A 22,067-nucleotide genomic window follows, 5' to 3' on the forward strand; every position below is an offset into this window, starting at 1 on the left:
CCTCTTATCTCTACAGTCTCTCCCTCCACCGAATACAGTGCCCTGATCCTCTCCCCTCGGTTCAATCTACCGCTATAGAGCAAACCCCAGATACAGCTTGAATAAATAACACCGAAAAACAGCCTCCCAAACCACACCTTTATTCGAACAAGTAACAGTGCTAGTATGCAATAGCATATGATGTGATACATTTATAGTCATTTGGTGTTTAATTAGGCTGCCAGATTGCTGTTTAATTACATAGCTGATAGCTCCTTGCGTTCCGCTGATACAACAGCGTTACGCAACCACTTCGTTGAAACAGGGGTGTAATTGTGTGGCAATGATAAAATGGAAGTTAAATTAGGACACAAATTAAACACGTCAGGACGTCAGGCCTAGCCCTAACCTAAAAAGTCCCAAGCAAGTAGCCTACTTCTGCTGTTCCTTTATTTAAGGATGTATTTGTTTTGGCAACTGTGTTTTAATTACAATCCTTAATTGACTTCCGAAAGAGAATAGTGAGGGTGATTATATTTTTTTACAGCAAGTATATTATCAAATATGTCAGTATGAAAACTGTGAACTGTGAAATTTCTATGATTTTTTTTAATTGCCATTTTAATGGGCACCATCCCAGATCTACAGGAAGAGATCAACTGAGCAATAAGTTATCTTATGAGAACTTTGAGAACTGTTGAGTCAGGTCATTACTCAATGTGATGCATCTCACAAGTGTGTATTAACCTCCACACCACCTATCTTCCATACAGGATTTTACATATGCTGAATGTTTCATATAGAAGTGTGCTTTCTGAAGCGTTTCTTGCTGTCATATGTTCCAGGTAGTCAGCATAAAAAGCATTTAAACATTCATTACATGCCAGGAAAAGCTTTAAATGTAGTCACATGGTTGAGAACATACAGTGAATAAAGAGGGGGGGGGGGAATCAAGCATCATGATACATATTTCATTGCACATATATAAGTTGTACAGACTTTATTTTTGTCATTACTGAATAAATATTTCAGTGATGTTTCACATATTTAGTTTCAGGATATCCCTCATGCTAATTTTATATGTTCCAGACCATACTATATTGGGTAAGATGTTCATACCACATACACTACAGGGCCATTCTCTGAACACCAGTCCACTGGTGTGCTTAGGTGCTGGTGAAAGTTTACCAACGTTTATGACCAAATATGAACATAAACATGTCCTTATGCAAGTCAGTCCATGTTCTTATGTAATGGTCTTCCTAAAGGTATGTAACAATCTAGAAAAGTGAACATGCTGTACTTGCACAGGATGTGGGCCATAATGCACAATTAGTGCACATTCTTGAGACACTGGAAACTGTTAGCAGTAGGTCAATCAGACTGTGCAATCCTGATCATTTAAACTAGTCAAGAAGCAGCAACTTGAGGTATTACATTCATTTGTGTACATTCAGGTGCTTTTTGCTGTCAAATTCAATGTAATTCTAAAGGATTTCTGTAGTTTTGGCAGCAGAGGCTTATACCATGAGGGACCCTCCTGGAGCCCTCCATGCAGGAAGCATGACAGACACCCAGGGATGTTGTTTTCCAAAAAAATGACGGAAGTTAGCACTGAACTAACATGGTTTGATGCATCGTAAAACTAACTAACGTCTGAAGTACTCGGACCAACACGGTACTATGTAAGTTTGAACCATGTTAGCTAGAAGTTCGAACTTATGTGGTTAATGATGTAGTGTGGATGTGCCGGGGACTGGCACACCTGCGTGTGAATGAGGGCCAAATCACTCGGACCTCAATTTCATCCCTAAATAATTTTTCCCAAATTGCTAGGTCATTAAATAGGCTTACCTCGTGAAATCGCTGTTTGTATTCAATTCAGTTTTATAAGCCTTTACATATTACATAAACAGTCGTCTGCCGTGGTATTTCCAAATGAACACACATTTGTTGTGTAGGCTAACACTCCTTCACTCTCCAACACGAAGCCTGCACCTTGGAGGTAACAGGTTCACATCCAGCCTGAAATAATTCTTTAGTCTTATTGTCATCCTAATCCTCTGCTACTAGTTCTGTGTAAAGCATACACCATTTACCTCCCCTGCAACACAAGAATCTTAAGTGGACCTTTTAATCATGCATTGTTTTTGCTTAAGGCTAATTTGCTAAAGGCTATTTTTTTGGAAAATACCTGTGTCGCATAGCGATGGTTTGGCCTACGTTACGTAATCTACCAATATGCCAGTAATTACCAATTACCAGTTACCTCGATAGTTTGAACTACGGTTTTTGGAAACACTTGCACCGCAACAGCATGGTTCCAACTATGTATCCACCTTTTGGGAAATATACCCCAGGGTGACGCTCCAACCCCCTGGGTAGCAGCCCGAGGGCCAAAACTCAGGCCAGACCACAGTATTCACCTTCATCCAACAGCCCTCAGAGAGTGGTGCCAGAGCAGTCACCTATCCACCTTCTTTTCCAGTGTCATTGGTATTTGTTTTATTTCTCCACAGTCCCCCACCCCTCTCTCTGTCTTCATAGTACCTATCCTGTCTCTCTCTCTCTTAGTTGTCTTCCATATCTCCCTCCTTCTGCCTTCCTAGCTCTTGGCCTCGGCTTTGCATCTTCCTCATACATATCCAGTGTGTGTCTTCTCTCCTTTCTCCCTTTCTCCCTCTCTCGCCTTCTCTCTTTCTCTACCTCTCTATCTGATAGACAACAACCTGCGGGCCCGTCCAAGCCTGTCAGTTACTCCATTCCTGCCTGAGGGGAGCCTGCGCCACACTGGAGATCGCTGTTATGTCTTCGCCACTTTGAAGAAGTCCATCCGTCTCACACAATAACAGTCCATCCCACTAGAAAAGCTTGCCGAAGGAACCTGAGCTCCACCTGTTGCCTCGACTGTCTAGTGTTTTTGAAAAACAACAACACAGACCCCGATGCTCGAGGGGTACACTTAAATTGCAAAACTACTAGAGAACCTTCCTTACCTGTCAACAAATATTTGGTGAATTCAGTACAAAAATCCCGTGCTGAGCACAGATAGCCTACATCACACCAAAGTTGTGGAATCGCTCACCAACAATTTATGATGCAAGTTGCATGCAACTCCAGTAGAACACAGAAGAAAGTCTGACCATCTTTGAATAAACACCCATGGGAGATACTTGAAGCACAGACAATGATTCAACATAACAATAAATAATGTAAATACCGATAGCAGGATGCCGCATATTTTGCGAGCGCTCATCACATCTCGGGACAGATACTATTCAATAGTGGCCTCACATGTACTCTCAGAAATAGAAATAGGGAGATGATGTTTGTCTTACAGCTCTCCAGCTGGAGGGTGCAGGTCTGCCTGTCCATGGGGTACTTAGTCAGATCCATGTTGCAGGCTACTGTTGTGGTGATCCTACAGAGAGGGACAGGGATAGGGAGAGGCGAGGGAAGTGGAGGGTGGGGGAGATGACATTCAGAAAGAGAAAGAAAAAAAGGATGGATTGAGTCATTGTGAAAAAAACAGCCCTTCACTGTCTCCATTTCACAGTCCATCCCTGTCAGCTATGCTTCTCCTGCCTCATCCCTGATCCCTGGTGTCAGATGCCCTGCATGCACATCTCTTTCTCTCAGTTTCCCTCCTTCGCTCTCTCATTCTCTCTCTCGCTCCGCGTCCTCCATCTCTCCAAATACTCTCACCTTTCTGTGACTCTTACAACATGACCTGCATGCACATCTTTCTTCTTTTAATTTTTCTCCATCCCTCTATTTCTCTTTCTTCATGACCCCTCACGTTTATCTCGCCTTTCTGCTGCTGTCCCTACCTTTCTGTCTTTCTTTCTTCCTCCTTGCACCTTTGTGTGGTTTCATCCCCTTACTGTACCTGTCTCTTGCTCCCTGTCTCTCTCTCCGCTGTCTCTCACACCTTTCTTAATTCTCTCACCTTGCTGTTGTTCTCACTACCTGTCTGTCTCTATTTCACCCTCCTGACTGAATTCTTTCACAATTTCTCCCACCATTTCTCTCTTTCTCTCTCTCTCTCTCACACTTTCTCTATCTCTCTCTCTGTCCTCCACATCTCCTCACATCTGATCTCTCCTTGCAGTCCCCTTCTTCCATTCCCCAAACTTTGTTTAAGTTCTTAAATATTCGTCTGAAATCCCTCTCTCCCTGAACACGACTCTCCCCTTTCTCCATATGTCCTTGCCTGTCATATATACCATACCTTTCACTATTCATCTAAGTGACTGTTCTGCGAGTGACTGACAGTCCCTTTCTCTCTAAGGACATCTCAACATCCTTTTGCTCTAGGAACTGAGTTTTTATTTTTCATAGAACCTCACATGATGAAGCGCAAGATGACATTACTATATTCAGCACTATGTCAAGGGATCTAGGGAGATCCAGAGAGCAATGCAGTTTTTGCGATTCCTTAAAAAACCACAAGATGGCCCCGTGGGGGTCTGTTAACTATTCAAGGTTCCAGTAGTTCCCCCTCACTCCCAGATAGTTCCAATGGGGAGATTCCTTAATTGCAAGATAAGCATTTATCTGTTGAGGGCTCACTCTGTGGTGTTTACTGTGCTCTGCACTGGCACTGCTACGCTCCAGGAGCAAGCTGAGGATTGTGTTTACATCTCCTTTATCCAGGCTTTCCCCTTGTGTCCTTACGCACACATCTGTGGAGAAACAATCCATTCAGCATGTGGGGCATCTGTGTTTTTTCCTTGAAAACTTCTCTGAACGCTCTTCAAGCAGTGCTATGTTATTCTTAGAGGCATTTTTATTCGAGCTTTTAGAGGGCGACCGGCGGGAGCTACCTGAGGGCGTAGAGCACGGTTCCGTTTGGGAAGATGCGGATGAGGCGGTTCTCCACAGTGATGTCGTGCAGGAAGGACTTCTTGGAGTCCACGATGAAGGTGTCAGGGACCCAGAGCAGCTCCACCAGCCGGCCATCCAGGCTGAGGCTCTTGTTGCCCTCGAAGACGAGGCGCTCGTCTGTCCAGCGCTGGCGCAGGAAGATGGTGGCTGTGTAGTCCTGCATGGATGCACGCACACACGCACACAGATGATGAAAAAGCACACGCATGTGAAATCAGGACCCACACGTCCATACAGAAAACAGCCACGCAAAATGAATGCACACAGACTCACACACACACACACACACACACACACACGCACACAAAACATGCCTAACGCAAATACAAAGGCATAAACTACAAACATGCATACATATGAAAATGGCCATTAAAGTTGCAGTGATATGAATGCCATGCACTTATATGGTAGAGAATCCATTTAGTATTCTGTGTAAGTACATGAATGGACTCTGGCAGGCCTGCATGCATGTGCACAAATATGCACATACAAACCACATCTACATACAAATACCCAGACCCAAACAAACATCTCCATTTAAGTGTGTACACATGACAGCAAATACGTACATAATCAAAGAGGTATTAATGTGTAAATATATTATTGGATATAGACATGCATGTATTTAATGGACAGAGCCACAAACATTAAACATACAGAAACACACACACACACACACACACACACAAGGGTCAGAGCGAAAATGGTACATGAACATTTACAGGCTCATATTAACAGTGATAATGGAGCCGCTGAGAACAACGCAAGCCGGCATTTTGACAGGCAGTGATTGTGACAGCACTCCACGGGCTAAATGAAGCATGATATTAATACTCTCACGCACGCACCCTCGCATACACTTAGCCCACACACACACACACACTCACTTTCAGATACATGCACACCAACACACACCCTTACACAGACACATGCATAGACACACATCCACATCTACACTCTCACACACACACATCCACACAGATTTATAGCCTGCATAAACACATACACACACACACACACACACACTTACGCACACATAAGGACACACACACACACACACACACACATATACACAAATATATACACACACAATGAGAATGCATCTAAATCTCTAACAGCAAGCCCAGAGGGACTACATGGACGTCAGCTCACCATGTTGATCTCTGATATGGTGTCAATGCTGGCGATGTCCAAACTCATCCCTACAGTGACTGGGCCATCTGTGAGGGGCAGAGAACCACGGTCAGCAGGGAGTTCAGGGGACAGGGGATTACATTTCTATTTCTGGTCAGTTTATTTTTGAGGAGAATAACAGAGGAATTGTGTGCAGCCAACTGACAATAGCCTCTGACTCCATTGTCATCTGTCTGCCAAACTATCTGTCCATTTATCCATCCATCCATCCATCATGTTTTCAAATGGAAGAACGCATTAGCATGTCGTTGAGATACTTTAGCGCAAAGCTGACAACAGCCTTTGTGAGGCCTACAGCTCAAGTTCAACAGCTGCGAGGTCTACTTAGGGAACTTTCATTGTTGATTTGATTTATATGGCGAATCAGATTTGAAAAGGCAGTTCCACACTTAAATTGATTGAGAACACGGTGACACGATTTCAGACGGCAAAAGACCGTTTGTAGTCTCCACCAGAGGTGTTGGGAGGAACAAGTCCAGAGAACAGGGATTCGAACACATTGTTGTGTTTTTGCACTTTCACAACATACATTACATAAACACCGGAGTAAAGTTAACGATGCCTTTACGGAATTTTCTTTAGTTACGTAACATTGCTTTCGTTTCTGTTTCGAAGCACTACTGCTCTAGTTCAGTGTATCAATGCGCCGCTCAGTACTACATCAATGGTATCATACACAGAACAGAAAGTAGTTCCTATAACTTTAACTAAAAGTAGTTCCCATAATCAGTTTTTATGTGCACATAACACACATGCATGACCCGCCTATGTGTTGAGTCAACTCATTAGCATGGCCTCCTGGCCAAACAATGGTGTTAATTAGCAGCACGTGGGAGGACAAATATACCATGTATATTTAGCTTCTTGAATCTGGCCTAGGCTACTCATTCCTGGTTTTAAAGTACTACTTGCTACTGGCACTATATACTAGCAGTGATTGAGGAATGCAAGGCAAAACGAGGGCTTGCATGTGTGTGGGCCAGCTAGGGTCACTATACAGTGCATCTGATCTGAATAATTACACTGAAAAGGCCTTAGCAGCAGCTGTGAGTGTGTGTGTGTGTGTGTGTATGTATGTGTGTGTGTGTGTGTGTGTGTGTGTGTGTGTGTGTGTGTGTGTGTGTGTGTGTGTGTGTGTGTGTGTGTATGTGTGTGGGTGGGTGCCGTTTTGGAGGAGCATGATGCGAGTGATGTGTGAAATGTGAAGTCGTACTGCCAAAGAAGGGCCGGAGGTATTTGTTGTATCCCTTCATCAGCTTCTGGATGGTCGGAGGCAGGACCTCCTCAGCCACGGCCCTGTGGGGACAGAAGAGCAGGGAAGAGAAATACTGAGTGAACTGTTTCCTAAGGGGGCACTGTTTTTCTATTCCTGTTCGTGGTGGTCAACAGAACTGGAGCATAACATTTAGGTACCTGCTTGTATGTGTTTAAACATTAAAGGCACATTCCGGCAAAAAAGGATGTACTTGAGTCTATTATTCATTTATAAAGCATTCCTTTGCTATGCCAGACACTGATTCTATTTGTTCAGCTAAGGAAAGGAAAGACTTGAATCAATATGTTCTCACTTGCACCAAGAAAAAAAAACCTTCAGTAGATTGTTACTTCCTGGTCTTACTCAACACACTGCTATCGCCGCCATGCTGCCATATCAGTGTGCCGTGTTTAGCTACCATGCGGAACGGCACTGACAAAAAACATAGCATGTATGTCAACTTCTTTTTTTGAAAGGGGAGAAAAACATGGCTGCAGTGTGCCTCAGAGCAAGTTAAGCGCTGCTATAATTTGATGAGGGTGATTAGGCTTATTATACGAGAGACCATGAGACATACAATGCCTGGAGCAAAACTCTGAAATACCACTACAGTACAACTTTAAAAAATAATCATTGTAAAAGATTAATACTGGAGATATGAACTTCAAACACGGGCGCGTTTTGAGATACTAACTTTCAAAAAAAAAAGGAAAAAGAAAAAAATGCTGAAAGTTTCAACCGCAGCCCCTAATTAGCGTGATGGTATCACTTGAAGTGCCCTTACGAGTAGACAACGCGCGTCACAAAGTGAGCCACCCCCGGGATGTGTCCCTCTTTAAAAACACGATTTGCTTTGCCGGCTCGCGGAGACCTCCGGAAGAGCGGCCTCCTCTCCACGCCGGGAGCATTTAAACAGACACTTTAAAAAGAAAACTGCCAAAGCGCCGGCGGATTGGAACAGAGTGGAGGGAAGCACAATACAGGCTCATAAATATTCCAGGTTTCGGGGGGAAAGAATGGCTTCTTCACTTATGGAAGGGGCCACTGTGGGCCACTTATGGAAGGGGCGACCCCACGGTGGAGACGGTGCCAAGGTACGTGGCAAACATGCCCCCCCCAACCCAATCCACCCCCATCTCTCAGTTTACAGTAAATTTGCTGCTCACTGCATTTTCTTTTTTTTTCAGACCGAGGTGATTTCCCAAAGCTAAAATGATATGAAAACCCTTTGACTTTCAACAATGTGATTTAGTTTCGCCCTTTTCTTTCTGCTGCTGAGATTACAGCTTTTGCATCAGGCATTTTGTTCCAGAGCTTTGATCTTCCCTCAGCCATGTGGGTGTGTCAGTGCGTGTGTGTGTGTGTGTGTGTGTGAGTGTGTGTGTGTGTGTGTGTGTGTGTGTGTGTCTGTGTGTGTGTGTGCATGCGTGCCTTTGTGCACCAGTGTGTGTATGTGTGCGTGTGTGCGGGCTGGCGCCTGTGTGTGCGTGACCGTTCGTGTGTGTATGTGTGTGCTTGTGTGCATGAATTTGATTTGTGGATCACTTCACCTAGTGCAGGCCACCAATGCTGTTTCCGTGCATATTAATATTCTAATTCTGTCGCTGATTAAACAGGGCTAAGACATCTTAGACGTTTCTCCCTTGGGCTACACAAGCTACCAGGGAATGGCAAGTACGCACGAAACTGCTTTCTCCTCCTCAGCAAACAAATCCAAGACTCGTCCAAAAAAAACCACACACTCCACTTCTCACTTATAACATGATGGCGTTCCTTAGTGAAGTATGCTCTCCAGTTTACGGGGTCTGAATAATGCATTGCTTCACTTCTTATGGTTCATGTTAGCCCACTAAAAATAGCCATGGCAACAAGCATTCAAAATGCTCCACGTTCCAAATGCGCGCTGAGCTTGGCGTAAATAGGCGAGTCCCAGCGGACCAGGACGGTTGGACACACACACACACACACACACACACACACACACACACACCCGCCTCCATTCAGCTGTCTGTTTGTCCATCTCAGGACACGGAGAGGAGGAGGCTGGGCATCTGGTCAAGACAGGATTTCGGACACTGTTTGGGCAGGTTAATTATCCAGCTGAAGAAGGAGAGGAACATCTTTCCATCCTCAGGAAACAGCCGTATCTCATGCCAGGCGAGGGACGCAAGGGTGTGTGTGTGTGTGTGTGTGTGTGTGTGTGTGTGTGTGTGTGTGTGTGTGTGTGTGTGTGTGTGTGTGTGTGTGTGTGTGTGTGTGTGTGTGTGTGTGTGTGTGTGTGTGTGTGTGTGTGTGTGTGTGCGCGCGCGCGACTTCAATCGGCTTTAATGCGCCATGTGAGTTGAGGCGAACGAAGACCATACTTTCCCATATGCCGTGCGGGCCAAGTACAACTCACGGTTGCATACATAAATAACCCAGGCAAACAGAACATGTAAAAACGTACACACAAACACATAAACACACTCACACACACACACACACATCAAACACACACACACACACATCAAACACAGAGGGAAGTCTCGTCCGCCTCAGCGGTCACAAGCAGACGCCCGATGATTCTCCACAGACGTGTCTTCACACGAACGAGGCGCCCGTTGATCCAAATCAGCAGGACAAATGGCCTGGCCCAGAGATGAACACCCAGTCTAGTGAGAGGGAATCCTGGGCAAATGGTCTTTCCTCCCCATGGGAATATGGCAGTGGAAGGCTGGCAGCGACTGTGTGTGTGTGTGTGTGTGTGTGTGTGTGTGTGTGTGTATGTGTGTCTGTGTGCATCTGTATGTGTCTGTGTGTTTGTGTGTAAGTGCATCTTTGTGTGTCTGTTTGTGTGTGTGTGTGTGTGTGTGTGTGTATGTGTGTGTGTGTGTGTGTGTGTGTGTGTCTGTTTGTGTGTGTGTGTGTGTTTCTGTGTGTGGGTCTGTCTGTCTATGAGTGTGTACGTGTATGTGTATGTAGAGGGTCAGGCGAGCATCCACCCTGCTTGCGTGGCACGATCGCACGTTCACACCTCTGGCACGCGCCGTGTCACATCACGTCCCACATGAGTCGCCCTCGGCCCAGTCGTGCGAGACCAGTAGCTGGGTGAACAGCTGCAGCGCCGAGGGTTTACTGCCCTCTAAGGACATGGTGATGATGGGGAACGATCTCCTCCTCAAAGGTTGTGTGCGCTAGAATTAAGGGTCTCCAGAGATTACATGGAGCAGTCTAGCAGGTCGTGTCTGGAGAGAAGGCAGCAGCCAATGCCATGTGTTTGCATGTGTGTATGGGTGAATGGATGAGTACCTACACAATTGTGTATGTGAATGGTTGTGTGTGTGTGTGTGTGTGTGTGTGTGTGTGTGTGTGTGTGTGTGTGTGTGTGTGTGTGTGTGTGTGTGTGTGTGTGTGTGTGTGAATGCATGTGCATAAGTGAATTAAAAGCTATTCTTGTGTCTTAAATACATCGAAAATGCATCTTTGAATTAAGAGCCATGGAGGACTTGACAGTTAGCCAATGATTCCATGACTATTTCCATCATGCTCATTTTGAATGAATCACATCTCAGCAAAATACAAAACATACTGCAAATGGAATTGTGTGGCAACCTGTATGTGTGTGTCCCTGTCATCACTCACTCTTCCTGTGTGTGCTTCTGGGCAGAGGAGGGGTATGTCTGTTTGTGTGTGTGTGTGTGTGTGTGTGTGTGTGTGTGTGTGAGTGTGTGTTTGTGTGTGTGTGAGTGTGTGTGTGTGTGTGTGTGTGTGTGAGTGTGTGTGTGTGTGTGTGTGTGTGTGTGTGCGTGCGTGCGTGCGTGCGTGCGTGCGTGCGTGTGTGTGTGCATGCTGATATGATAAAGTCCCTCTCTCTGTTATTGGAGCGGGGGCTTTTTCTCGGGGCCCCGCTTGGCTCTTCTGTCTCTGGTGTTTAGCTTGAGTGGCACGCTGTGGGTGTGTGGGGTCTGTGACGGGAGAGACTCTGCCATTCTCTCTGATTATTGCCGCGGCTCGCTGCTCCTGTCCGACACCGCTGCTGCCGACGGCACTTACATCTCGCCGCAACTCAAAGGGCGAAAATTCCCCAAAGGCTACGATCCAACAGAGTTTCATCTCTGAAAACTCCTCAAAGAGAGAGAGAGGCGGGGGGGGGGGGGGGGGGGATAGAGAGAGATTGAAAGGATGGGAGAGAGAGAGATCAAAAATGCAGGCCCATCTCATCATTTTTGGCTTCAGTCTTGGGTTCCTCAGGTGTTTTTACCAGTCAAGGTGGCAGAAGGTGCTGCATCACCCATCAGGGCAGGCTTCGTTGGGGTGGGAGAGGGGGAAATGACTAGGGGTAATGATGGAGGCAAATCCCTTTTTCTCCTGCTGCGGTTGTTCGTTCGGAGATGTTATTTCTTGTGGTAAGCGTGTGTTCCCGTGCCCTAAGCCTGCCATAAAACCTCAGTCTCGCTCAACTTTCCGGCTAAATCCCACAAAAAAAGTGAAGGTGACAGCAAAAAAAAGGAGGCAGGCAAAAAATATGACAAGGACGAAACTAAGGCAGGAAGGAGAAGAAGAATCCCGTCGAATGTGATTAACGCAGACAATGACTGGCAGGTCCTCATTCAGGAGCTCCGCGGCCCCCCTCAGGGAGTCGGCAGAGGGGCCCCGTCACACAGAGACGATCCTGCTAATCACTGACACCGAGGCCAATTGCACAGGACAGGATTACTAGCTGCTACAGCGCCACTGGTAGTTGGATAACTTTCGGAAAGCCTGAATCCACACCGAGACTGGCAGGCAAAGACGGCCAAGTTGAAATGGAGCATTTGCTGGGGTGGATGCTGCCGTAACAGCCAAACGTGTGGGGAAGCAGACACTGCAGTGGACTCAGTTAGACTGGCTACTTGACCGACACATCAGCAGCAGCAGCAGGAAACAGGAAGTTGGGTTAGGTTCTGGAATGGTATCTTAATTAAATGACAAATTTAAACGTGGCATCATCCATTTAATTGAAGGCTTATTTTATGAAGTTTTTTTTTTATAAGATGGAGTTTTAAAGTTGGAGCACTGTTTTAATCTTTTTATAGTAAGGTTCAGTAAAGCTGTAGACTAGAGCATTTAGTTGCAACCAAACTGAATCTTTCTTGTCTTTAGAATTACAATACACAGACCCAGGCTACATATTTATCTAATGCTAGCAGTAAAATAGCATCTCCCTTCTTCTTTTGACCTGATCATAACTTGTAAGTACCTAAGCAATATATACACAGACCGTATGAAAGATTATAACTACTGCAGGATAGGCTTTGCTGCTAAACATTGTCTGCACAGCATATCATAGGTTAAGTGCACCCATATCAAAATTCACCAAGGTCAACTTGGTGAACTCACCAGCAGCTGTTTAAAAAATTACCTGAACTGGATTATTTCATAACAACAGCTGGGCCACAGACCAGCAGGATTATTTTAGCCACTGCCAACTTGGACTGTGAAGCGTATTACGTGACCACCTAAATGTTCATGTAATACACCATGGCCGTATAAAAGAACAAAGGTGACTACTGCAGGTATGACTACTGCAGCAAAGAGTGATACACCTTGATATGGCAACTCTTGGGGGGGGGGGGACGACTTCACGCACATCCTCAGGTGTACTGGAAATGTACTGTCTGCAGGAACACCTATAGCAGGGCCAATCTTCATAGGATCAGTGTCCAAAGGGTGTGTCTGAGAGTCCCTGTCCCTGCTGTGCTGACATGGTGGTTTTAAAAAAAAAAAAAAGAATATTCAACAATGTCCACAAAATGGCCTCCAAACTCAAAAAGTGTCCAGGTAAAAAGAAAAAAAGGGTGAAAATCACAGATACTATTTCCTTCCTGTGTCTCTCCTGTCGTCATTAAGGGTCAGCGTGAGCGGGCAGCAAGGCCCCGCTAGAGTCCTGGTTGTTATCCATGCTGAAAGAGAGCAGGCTTGTGTTTGTCAGAGCTCCCTCCATTTCTACCTCCCTCCTTGCCTCTCTCCATCTCTATCTCCCTCCTTGCCTCTCTCCATCTCTCCCACCCTCCTTTTCTTCCATGCCTCCCCACCCCTTCTTCACCACTCATCTTTTTCTCCTATCCTCTCGTACCCACAAGTCCTTGTGGCAAAGCATTGCCTCTGTTCCCAGCACAGAGGTTTATGCATTAAAAATGATTTTTCTTGCTTTTAATAATGTACTGAGCTCTGCCATAGCAACCCCATAGATTGGGACCGCAGGGTTGGGAGTGTACGAGGAGGGAGAGAAAAAGTTAGCTACAACTACAACTTTTTTTTAAAGCTCTTTGTGAAACCAACCCAAAGTAGTGCGTAATCAGGCGGGTCGGTGTCAAGAACACTACGTGTAGAGCCAGCCCTGGCATACAGCGAGAGGGTAACTGGGGTCACTTCATAGTCAGGCGGCAACATCACAGAAAACCCTTAATGAGTAGTAAATTAACTTTGGCAGGCTTATCTCCCATCCATGGCAGAGTCTTCACCATGCAGGGGAAAAAACGGAGCCAGGAATTAACTGATGTGCCTGTATGCCACTGATAAAAAGCCACGTTGATGAACTCCAGTGATGGGCTCTCCAAAGCAGGTTATTTACCAGTACATCCTGCCATCATCACAAGATCCAATTTAACCGCATGGACAATGACAAGCCCTTTTCGGACACACTAATCCTGCAAAGGTGCACCCATAGGCATTGTTTGTCATGTTTATTTTGTGTTATTATGTATTCTCTCTATCTTTTTTATTTAAGAGAAATGGGGACTTAAAGGTACAGTCAACGATTCTAATCTAATTCACTCTTTGTCCCTCTCATGGTCCTCTAGCTGTCTGTTCAGTATCTGTACTCAAAATCTCTAATGTTCGTACACAGTTCTGACTCTGTAAAGGGGTAACAAACATAGTGGCTCGGACCGAGCCATAAACAATCCCAGCCAATCATCACGGTGCTTCAGGAGCATGGCAGCGAGGGGTGTAATTTGATTGGCGGTTGAGCACAAACACCGAATCGCAGACCACACCTTCAAGCACAAGCAGCACCAGAAGCCAGAGAGGGGATTCTGGGTGAAGCATGGGATTCTGGGTTAAACCACCTCTGCAAATGATGTGTGGCTTTCTTTCTTTCCTCCTATCTTTCTTTCTCTCTCTTCTCTATGTTTTTCCCCTTTATCTGTCTCTGGTGTCCTTATTATTTTCTCTTTTTCTCACTCTTTCCCGCCCCTCCTTCTCTCTCTATCTCTCTGTACCCCTGTTCCTCTATGCTGGCCCCACCCCACCTTTCTCTGTCCCTGGCCAATTTCACTAGATCATTCCCCCGTCTGTTCAACTGGCGGGCTGCGTGGGGAAACAGATGGTGAGGCAGAGTGACATACCATGCCTTACCCACCCCCCCGCCCCCACAGACACTTCTTTGATCTGTCCCAAAGAAGACTGCCCATTCACAGAAAGCGCAGACCACAGGGGCTGGAGTGGACACACACACACACACACACACACACACACACACACACACACACACACACACACACACTTCCTGTCCTGGTTGGACCTCTGATTACACTAAAGACAGAAATACTCCTTTTACCCCTCACACACACACACACACACACACACACACACACACACACACACACACACACACAAAAAGACACACAGTCACTCCCACACACACAGAGGCACCCTTGGTATGATCAGCTATGAGCCAAAGCACCTCTCTCTCTCTCTCTCTCTCTCTCTCTCTCTCTCTCTCTCTCTCCCCCTATCTCGCCCCCTCTCTCTCTCTCTCTCTCTCTCTTTCACTCTCTCTCCCTCTCTCTTTCTCTCTCTCTCTTTCTCTCTCTCTCTCTCTCTCTCGGCCCCCATTTGACATGACACTGAAACCATCAAAAGTCCCTAAACATCGCGTCTCTTCCATCTCTCTCTCTCTCTCTCTCTCTCTCTCGCTTCTTTTTTTTGTACTGGGTCATGTGTAATCGTGTCAGCGCGCCGGGGCCCTTGCGAGCACCGATAACATAGAAGCGGGACAGGATGACAGAGGAATCCCTGGGATCTGACTGTCGCTCTGCCCCCCTGCTCCCACACCTACACACCTACGGTGCATACATCCATCCATCCCCATTTGCCAAGCAGTCTACAGAGATTAGCGGTAATACCATCCAACTAGCGGTAGCACCTCTCTCTCTTTCTCCCTCTCTCTCCTCGAGCCCACATAATCCTGTGTGAATGTCTGTACTTTAGGCAACCGTAGCTTTTCAAATACTGCCAGTAGTGCATCAGCGAGTGTGTGTGTGAGAGAGAGAGAGAGAGAGAGAGAGAGAGACAGAGAGACAGAGAGAGACAGAGAGAGACAGAGAGAGAAGGAAGAAAATAATTAAATAAAAAAACGGGTGATGCTTGTATTGTTGCCAGGGCAGCTACGTCAATGTTCTGAAACGAAGCTTATCACCCCTGAGGAAGAGAAAAGCAGAAAATAGGCAGCCACCTCGCACTTCCTGCGCTCCATCAGAGAGACTCATGGGAAATTTTTTGGCAAACGCAGCACCTGAATGAATGATGGTTTTTTAACCTCCACCCCCAGCACACATAAACACACACACACATGCACAGACAGAAACAACATACACCTACGCACAAACACACAGACAAACCACGCACACACACACACGCACACGCACAAACCACACAACCTCACCACGCACATACACACTGCACCCAGCTCATGTTAAATCAGAACAGCAGCAGGGAAAGAGAGAAGCTTGAGATTTGCCTTTTTCTCTACAGGCTCCCCTTGAAAGAGCTCCACCGCCATTCGCTTCCATCATTAAAACCTGATTGGCCTCATCGATTCAAGCACTGTTTGCCTTCCATACAAGAACGATTATGGGATACTGGCGCCTTGGAAGGGAGCCTTGTATTGGTAGTTTGTTACAGCCATGAGTGGAATTATGCTTCTCCCGGCCAAAACAAGAGAAGTAATGCTCCTGTTGTACCTCAGTAATGAGCTCTGTTACGATTCTACTTTCTTTTGCAACCATCTGCATGTTTCTTAAGGGAGAGGGGGAGGTGGAGGGAGAGCGAAAGTGAAAAGTTGAAAGGGAGAAAGCGCTGGCCTGCGGACTTACCCACTGATGATGAGAAGGAGGAGAGCAGGCCCTCCTACTGGAGACAAGCGCATGGCTGGTTGAATTGTCAACGTTTTTCTAAGAAAAGAGAGACAGACAGACAGACAGAGGTGGGGGGGAGAGAGAAAGAAGTGTGAAAGGATGTATTGTTTCATCTGCTGCAATGAATAATGATACGGTGTGATCAAGCATTAGTGCCGCCTGTTGCGTAAACAAAAATAACATGAATGTACATCACATAACATAAGGTGACAAGCGGAGTCTCTGTTCTCAAGTTCATCTTTAGGTGCTGGGTTGAAACTGTTCAGATTAATTTCCAAAGGAGGCCCTTTGTTCGTGGAAGCATCCAGACATTGATCAACAACAACAAACAAACAATCTGCAAGTCAGGCTGTTGTTAACCTTGCGCCGACAAGACAAACACTTTACAGCATTGCAGTTTTAACCGTCACATCAGCCCCCGCGAGAACAAGCTCTCTCGCTTTCAAAAGACGAAGCACTGCAGATTCTAGACAGATGGCATCACACAGAAATGCTCGTCTGCACTCCGAGAAACTTTTGCCATGACACTGAACGGCCATGTCTCATTCATATTCCACAGTACATATTCCTAAGAGACACGTCACTTGTATTTTTAGTCAATCCAAACAAAACAGGTTGCGTGTACCTTATTGTGACATCTCTTTTGTCTGATTGCTCGTTGCATAAATGTCTCTAAAAGCCGTTTGACATCTGCCTGATGGGTTCCGGTTAAGTGATTTTGCCGTGGAGAGGTGACGTTGGAATGAGCCCTGAAGAACCCTCCATAACCCCCCCCCCCCCACCACCACGCCCACCATCCACCACAGCTCAGGCAGCGCAGTGAAGCTGCTTGACGTCGGCATTGTTTTTCATTCTCACAGTGATAAACTGCCTGCCTGCGGGGGCAGGCAATAAGGGCTTGCGCCCTTCAGTAATATTTCTCCTGTCTTATTTAGCTGTGCACCGGGCTGTAGAGCAGCTGCTGGAATGAGACGAGGTGGATAGGGGCTTCCAGGCCTCCAGAGGAACAATACGCCTTGTGGTATCATGAGAGGTTTCACCACTGAGCAAGGTGTAGGGCAGTGCGTAAACAACAGGACAGAGCAGGCAAAAGTGCTTTTCAACGAATAGTCCGGTTTATTAACCAACAAAAAGTACTTCAGGAAGCAAAACAATAAAGTTCTCCAAAGGCCAAACATAGGCTTCAAAAAGTTGCTCCTAACTTAACTCAAAGTTCATCAGACACCGAACTTAGTTTGTGCCACGTACGATGCCCCTCGCTTGGTGTGTGTCTCTCCTCCTTTGTTCTCTCCCTCTCCCACACCTGAGCTCCAGCTTCAATCAGAGGGCTGAGGCATTTGCACCTGTCTGAGAAGTGCATTCTGGGAGATGTAGTTTTCCCGGCAGCCATCTTGTGGCGTGGTAGCCATTCCGGGAGAGGAACATAACGCCCCTCTACCACACGTCCCCTCGTGATGCCACACATCCCTCCTCTCGGGCCTGACGTCCTCGGCAGGGTGAATGAGGACCAAAAGGCATCACGGCGGGACAGTGCGTCAGCGTTTCCATGAGTACGACCGGGTCTGTGAATGACAGAGAAGTTAAAAGGTTGGAGCCCTAAAAACCACCGGGTTACCCTACTGTTAGACTCTTTGTTTTTGGCCATCCACTGTAATGGAGCATGATCCGTTACTAGAGTGAACCTCCTCCCCAACAGGTAGTATCTGAGTGTTTCTAGAGCCCACTTTATCGCTAGACCTTCTTTCTCCACCGTGGCATAGTTCCTCTCTCTTGGCAGCAGTTTACGACTCAAATAAAGAACTGGATGTTCCTCACCCTCATGGATCTGGGACAGGACAGCACCCAGCCCCACCTCAGAGGCATCTGCCTGGACCACAAACTCCTTACTGAAGTTGGGAGCCATGAGGACTGGTTTTGAACATAAGGCCCTCTTGAGATTGCCAAAGGCTTCTTCTGCTTCCGGGCTCCACTTCACCATCCTTGAGTGCTTCTTTGTGGTCAGTTCTGTGAGAGGAGCAGCTATCCCAGCAAAATCAGGAATAAATCGTCTGTAATAATTTGCAAGGCCTAAAAATGATCTCACCTGCTTCTTAGTCAACGGTTTTGGCCACTTCTGGATGGCATCAAGTTTCGCCTCCTGCGGCTTGACGAGGCCTCTGCCAATGGTATACCCCAGGTAGTTTGTCTCACTGTAGGCCAGCTTGCATTTTTTGGGGTTCGCCGTCAAGCCTGCTTCTCTTATAGACTCCAGGACCTTCTCCACCCGAGGTAAGTGACTATCCCAATCAGGACTCTGGATCACCACATCATCTAAATACGCAGCAGCATATTCTTTATGAGGTTTCAGTACCTGATCCATTAAGCGTTGGAAGGTCGCAGGGGCTCCGGACAAACCGAAAGGCAACATCCGGTACTGCCAGAGACCTCCCGGAGTGGCGAAGGCTGTCTTTTCCTTTGACTCTGCTGCCAATGGTACCTGCCAATAGCCTTTTGTAAGATCAAGAGTGGTTATGAACCGGGCATTACCCAGGCTTTCAATTAGCTCGTCCACACGAGGCATGGGGTAGGCATCAAATTCAGACACAGCATTCAGCTTTCTAAAGTCATTACAGAAACGTACTGTGTTATCAGGCTTGGCCACAAGGACAATAGGGCTTGACCAGGCACTCTTGGACTCTTCAATCACATTCAATTTCAACATCTTGCTTACCTCTTCCTCGATCACTTTCCTGCGGGCCTCTGGTACCCGATACGGCCTTTGGTTTACCGTTTTCCCTGCCTGGGTGCGTACTTCATGCTCCACCAGGTGGGTGCAGCCCGGGAGGGATGAGAAAACATCTTGGTTGCGGTCTACCAGCTCCTTTGCTTGCTGTAGCTGGTGAGGGGAAAGTTCGGGGCCAAAATGCACTACTTCCCGGGCTAAATCTTCTGGCTCCTTTGGGGGACAACCAGTAAACAATGTCTCTCTGTCATGCCATTTCTTCAAGAGGTTAACATGGTATATTTGCTCCCCTTTACGCTTTCCGGGTTGTCGTACTTTATAATTAACCTCCCCCACCTTCTCAACGACTTCGTATGGTCCTTGCCAGGTGGCCAAGAATTTGCATTCTACCGTGGGCACCAGAACTAAGACCCTGTCCCCCGGTTGGAACTCCCTGGGTTGGGCTGTTCGGTCATACACAGCCCTTTGATCTCTCTGTGCTTTTTCCATGTGCTCTTTCACAATGGGAAATATAGCGGCCATTCGTTTGCGCATTGCCGTCACATGTTCAATCATTGTCCTATGGGGACATGGTTGTTCCTCCCAGGTCTCTTTGGCTATGTCCAGCAGTCCCCTTGGTTTGTGGGAATAGAGAAGGTCAAAGGGTGAAAACCCAGTGGAGGACTGTGGGACTTCCCTAACTGCAAACAGGAGGTAGGGGATGAGCTGATCCCAGTTTCTTCCGTCTTGGCCGACTGCCTTCCTAAGCATGGCTTTAAGAGTTTTGTTGAACCTCTCCACTAACCCATCAGTCTGTGGATGGTATACGGAGGTTCGGACCTGTTTCACTCGCAGCAGAGCACACAACTGCCTCATGACCCGGGACATAAAGGGACTCCCTTGGTCAGTCAGTATTTCTTTTGGTAACCCTACCCTAGTGCTGAAGAGGAATAGCTCATTTGCTATTTGTCTAGCGTTAGCCTTTCTAAGGGGAATGGCTTCTGGGTACCTGGTTGCGTAGTCCACCAGGACAAGGATGTACTGATGGCCTCGAGCACTCTTGGGTAGTGGACCCACAATATCCAGCCCCACCTTTTCAAAAGGAGTTTCTATGATGGGTAAGGGAATGAGAGGACTCTTGTACCTCGGTTTTGGAGCGGTGACCTGGCACTCTGGGCAACTGCGACAGAAATTTTCTACCTCCCTGTGAATACCTGGCCAAAAGAACCTCTGTAATATTCTCTCTTTGGTTTTTTCCACCCCCAAGTGAGCCCCTAGAATGTGCGTATGAGCTAACTGCATAACCGTGGAACGGTGAGGTTTTGGCACCAGAAGTTGCTCCAAAACTTTATCCTGATACGTAATTACCTGATACAAGAGCCCATTCTTGACTGCAAAGTGAGGGAACGACAGAGTTAGCCTAGGTCCCACCAGGGTGCCCTCTACAACCTGGACATTTTTAAGCGCATTATTTAGGGTAGGGTCCTGTATTTGGGCTGTTCCAAACTGACCTTTCAGTGGTGGTTTCGCTTCAACGTCCACGGCCTCATCGCCACTTGGCCCGGGTTGCAGCTCGGAGTCGGCCGTCTCTTCCAGTTCTGAATCCCCACCACTGGAGTCTGCTGCAAAAACTTGAGCTACAACAGATGGTGAATCCCACGGCTTGGAAGGATTTACCCATGACTTATTAACTTTGGTGACTAGAGACCTACGTTTTCGTGGCTCGGGCTTACGCCTCTTTTCTGCCTCTTTCCACAGCATGGAAAAGGCTGGGCAATCTCGACCGATCAGGACGGGGACAGGGAGGGACTTGATTACCCCCACTTCAATATTGAATGTGCCTTTGGTAGTTTTCAGCCTCACCCTGGCAGTTGGATATTCACGAGTGTCCCCATGTACACACACGACCGGAACGTGTTCACTTTGGGCAAGAGGTGATGCTTCCAGCACGGACTCCTGGACTAGTGTTCGGGCACTTCCCGAATCGAGCAAGGCTTCTACCTCACATTGATTTACTGTTACAGGGCAGGTTGGTCTGCAGTCCACACTTTCCCCAAGGAGAGCAGCAAAGTTGGCTTGCTGACTGTTTGAGGACGCAGCTGTGGGCATTGGCTCGTCCGGCTTGTCACACTGCCACGAGATATGGCCTACTTTGCCACAGCGGAAGCACTGACGAGGTTCTGGGTTGGAGGATCCCTGTTGCTGTTGAAACGGGGTAAGCACCCTTCTCTGTGAGCTAGCAGGGGAGCTACCCTGTTGAAAAACTCCTGGGCGAAATCCACTCCGGCGAACAGGAGCCGTAGCTGTTGGTTCTTTCCGGGTGAGACGAAGCATATCCATGGATGCCTGATACTGTTCTACAGCTTCTACTAACTGCATGGTTGTTGTTAGCCTCTGCTGGCTGATCACCTTTTTAGCCTCAAACGGCAGAGCTCTTAGATATCGGTCCATGAGAAGAACCTCTACAATGGCTGCTGGGCTGTTTTTTCCAGGGTCCAGCCACCTGTTTGCTACTCTCGTCAACTCATGCATTTGTGCACGCGGGGTTGCCCCTGTTTGAAATGTCCATTCATGGAACCGTTGAGCCAAACTAAACTTGGTAAGGCCCTGGCGGCTCAGTATCTCTTCCTTTAATTTGTCATAGTCCTGCCCAACACTCATTTCTACATCCCGAAAGGCTTTAAGAGCCTCCCCTGAAAGAAAAGGAGCCACAAGTCCTACCCATTGCGTCTTCGCCCAACCCTCTCGAGCGGCTGTGGCCTCGAAGGCATGGAGGTAAGCTTCTACATCATCCGTCACTCCTAATTTAGAAATAAAATGACTTGCCCGTGGTGATGACTTTGTTTGTTGAAGCTCCTGCTCTTTAAGTTGATTCGCCCTTGCTTGTTGTTGC

The 22,067-nt window shown here is 47.0% G+C and overlaps 1 protein-coding gene across 1 annotated transcript in view; it reads right to left on the reverse strand.

Annotated features, from left to right (window-relative positions):
* The window catches only part of gabrz (gamma-aminobutyric acid type A receptor subunit zeta), a 42,197-nt gene that overhangs the window by 13,082 nt on the left and 7,048 nt on the right, over positions 1–22,067 (reverse strand). The window contains exons 2-6 of the mRNA XM_031560911.2: positions 16,432–16,509; positions 7,274–7,356; positions 6,019–6,086; positions 4,806–5,023; positions 3,318–3,400 (exon numbers count right to left, since the gene is read on the reverse strand). Coding sequence (XP_031416771.1) covers positions 3,318–3,400; positions 4,806–5,023; positions 6,019–6,086; positions 7,274–7,356; positions 16,432–16,484 — 505 coding nt within the window. The 5' untranslated portion in view covers positions 16,485–16,509. The remainder of the gene's footprint in view (positions 1–3,317; positions 3,401–4,805; positions 5,024–6,018; positions 6,087–7,273; positions 7,357–16,431; positions 16,510–22,067) is intronic.

This window comes from Clupea harengus, chromosome 23, assembly GCF_900700415.2.
Source record: "Clupea harengus chromosome 23, Ch_v2.0.2, whole genome shotgun sequence".
Taxonomy (NCBI): Eukaryota; Metazoa; Chordata; class Actinopteri; order Clupeiformes; family Clupeidae; genus Clupea; species Clupea harengus.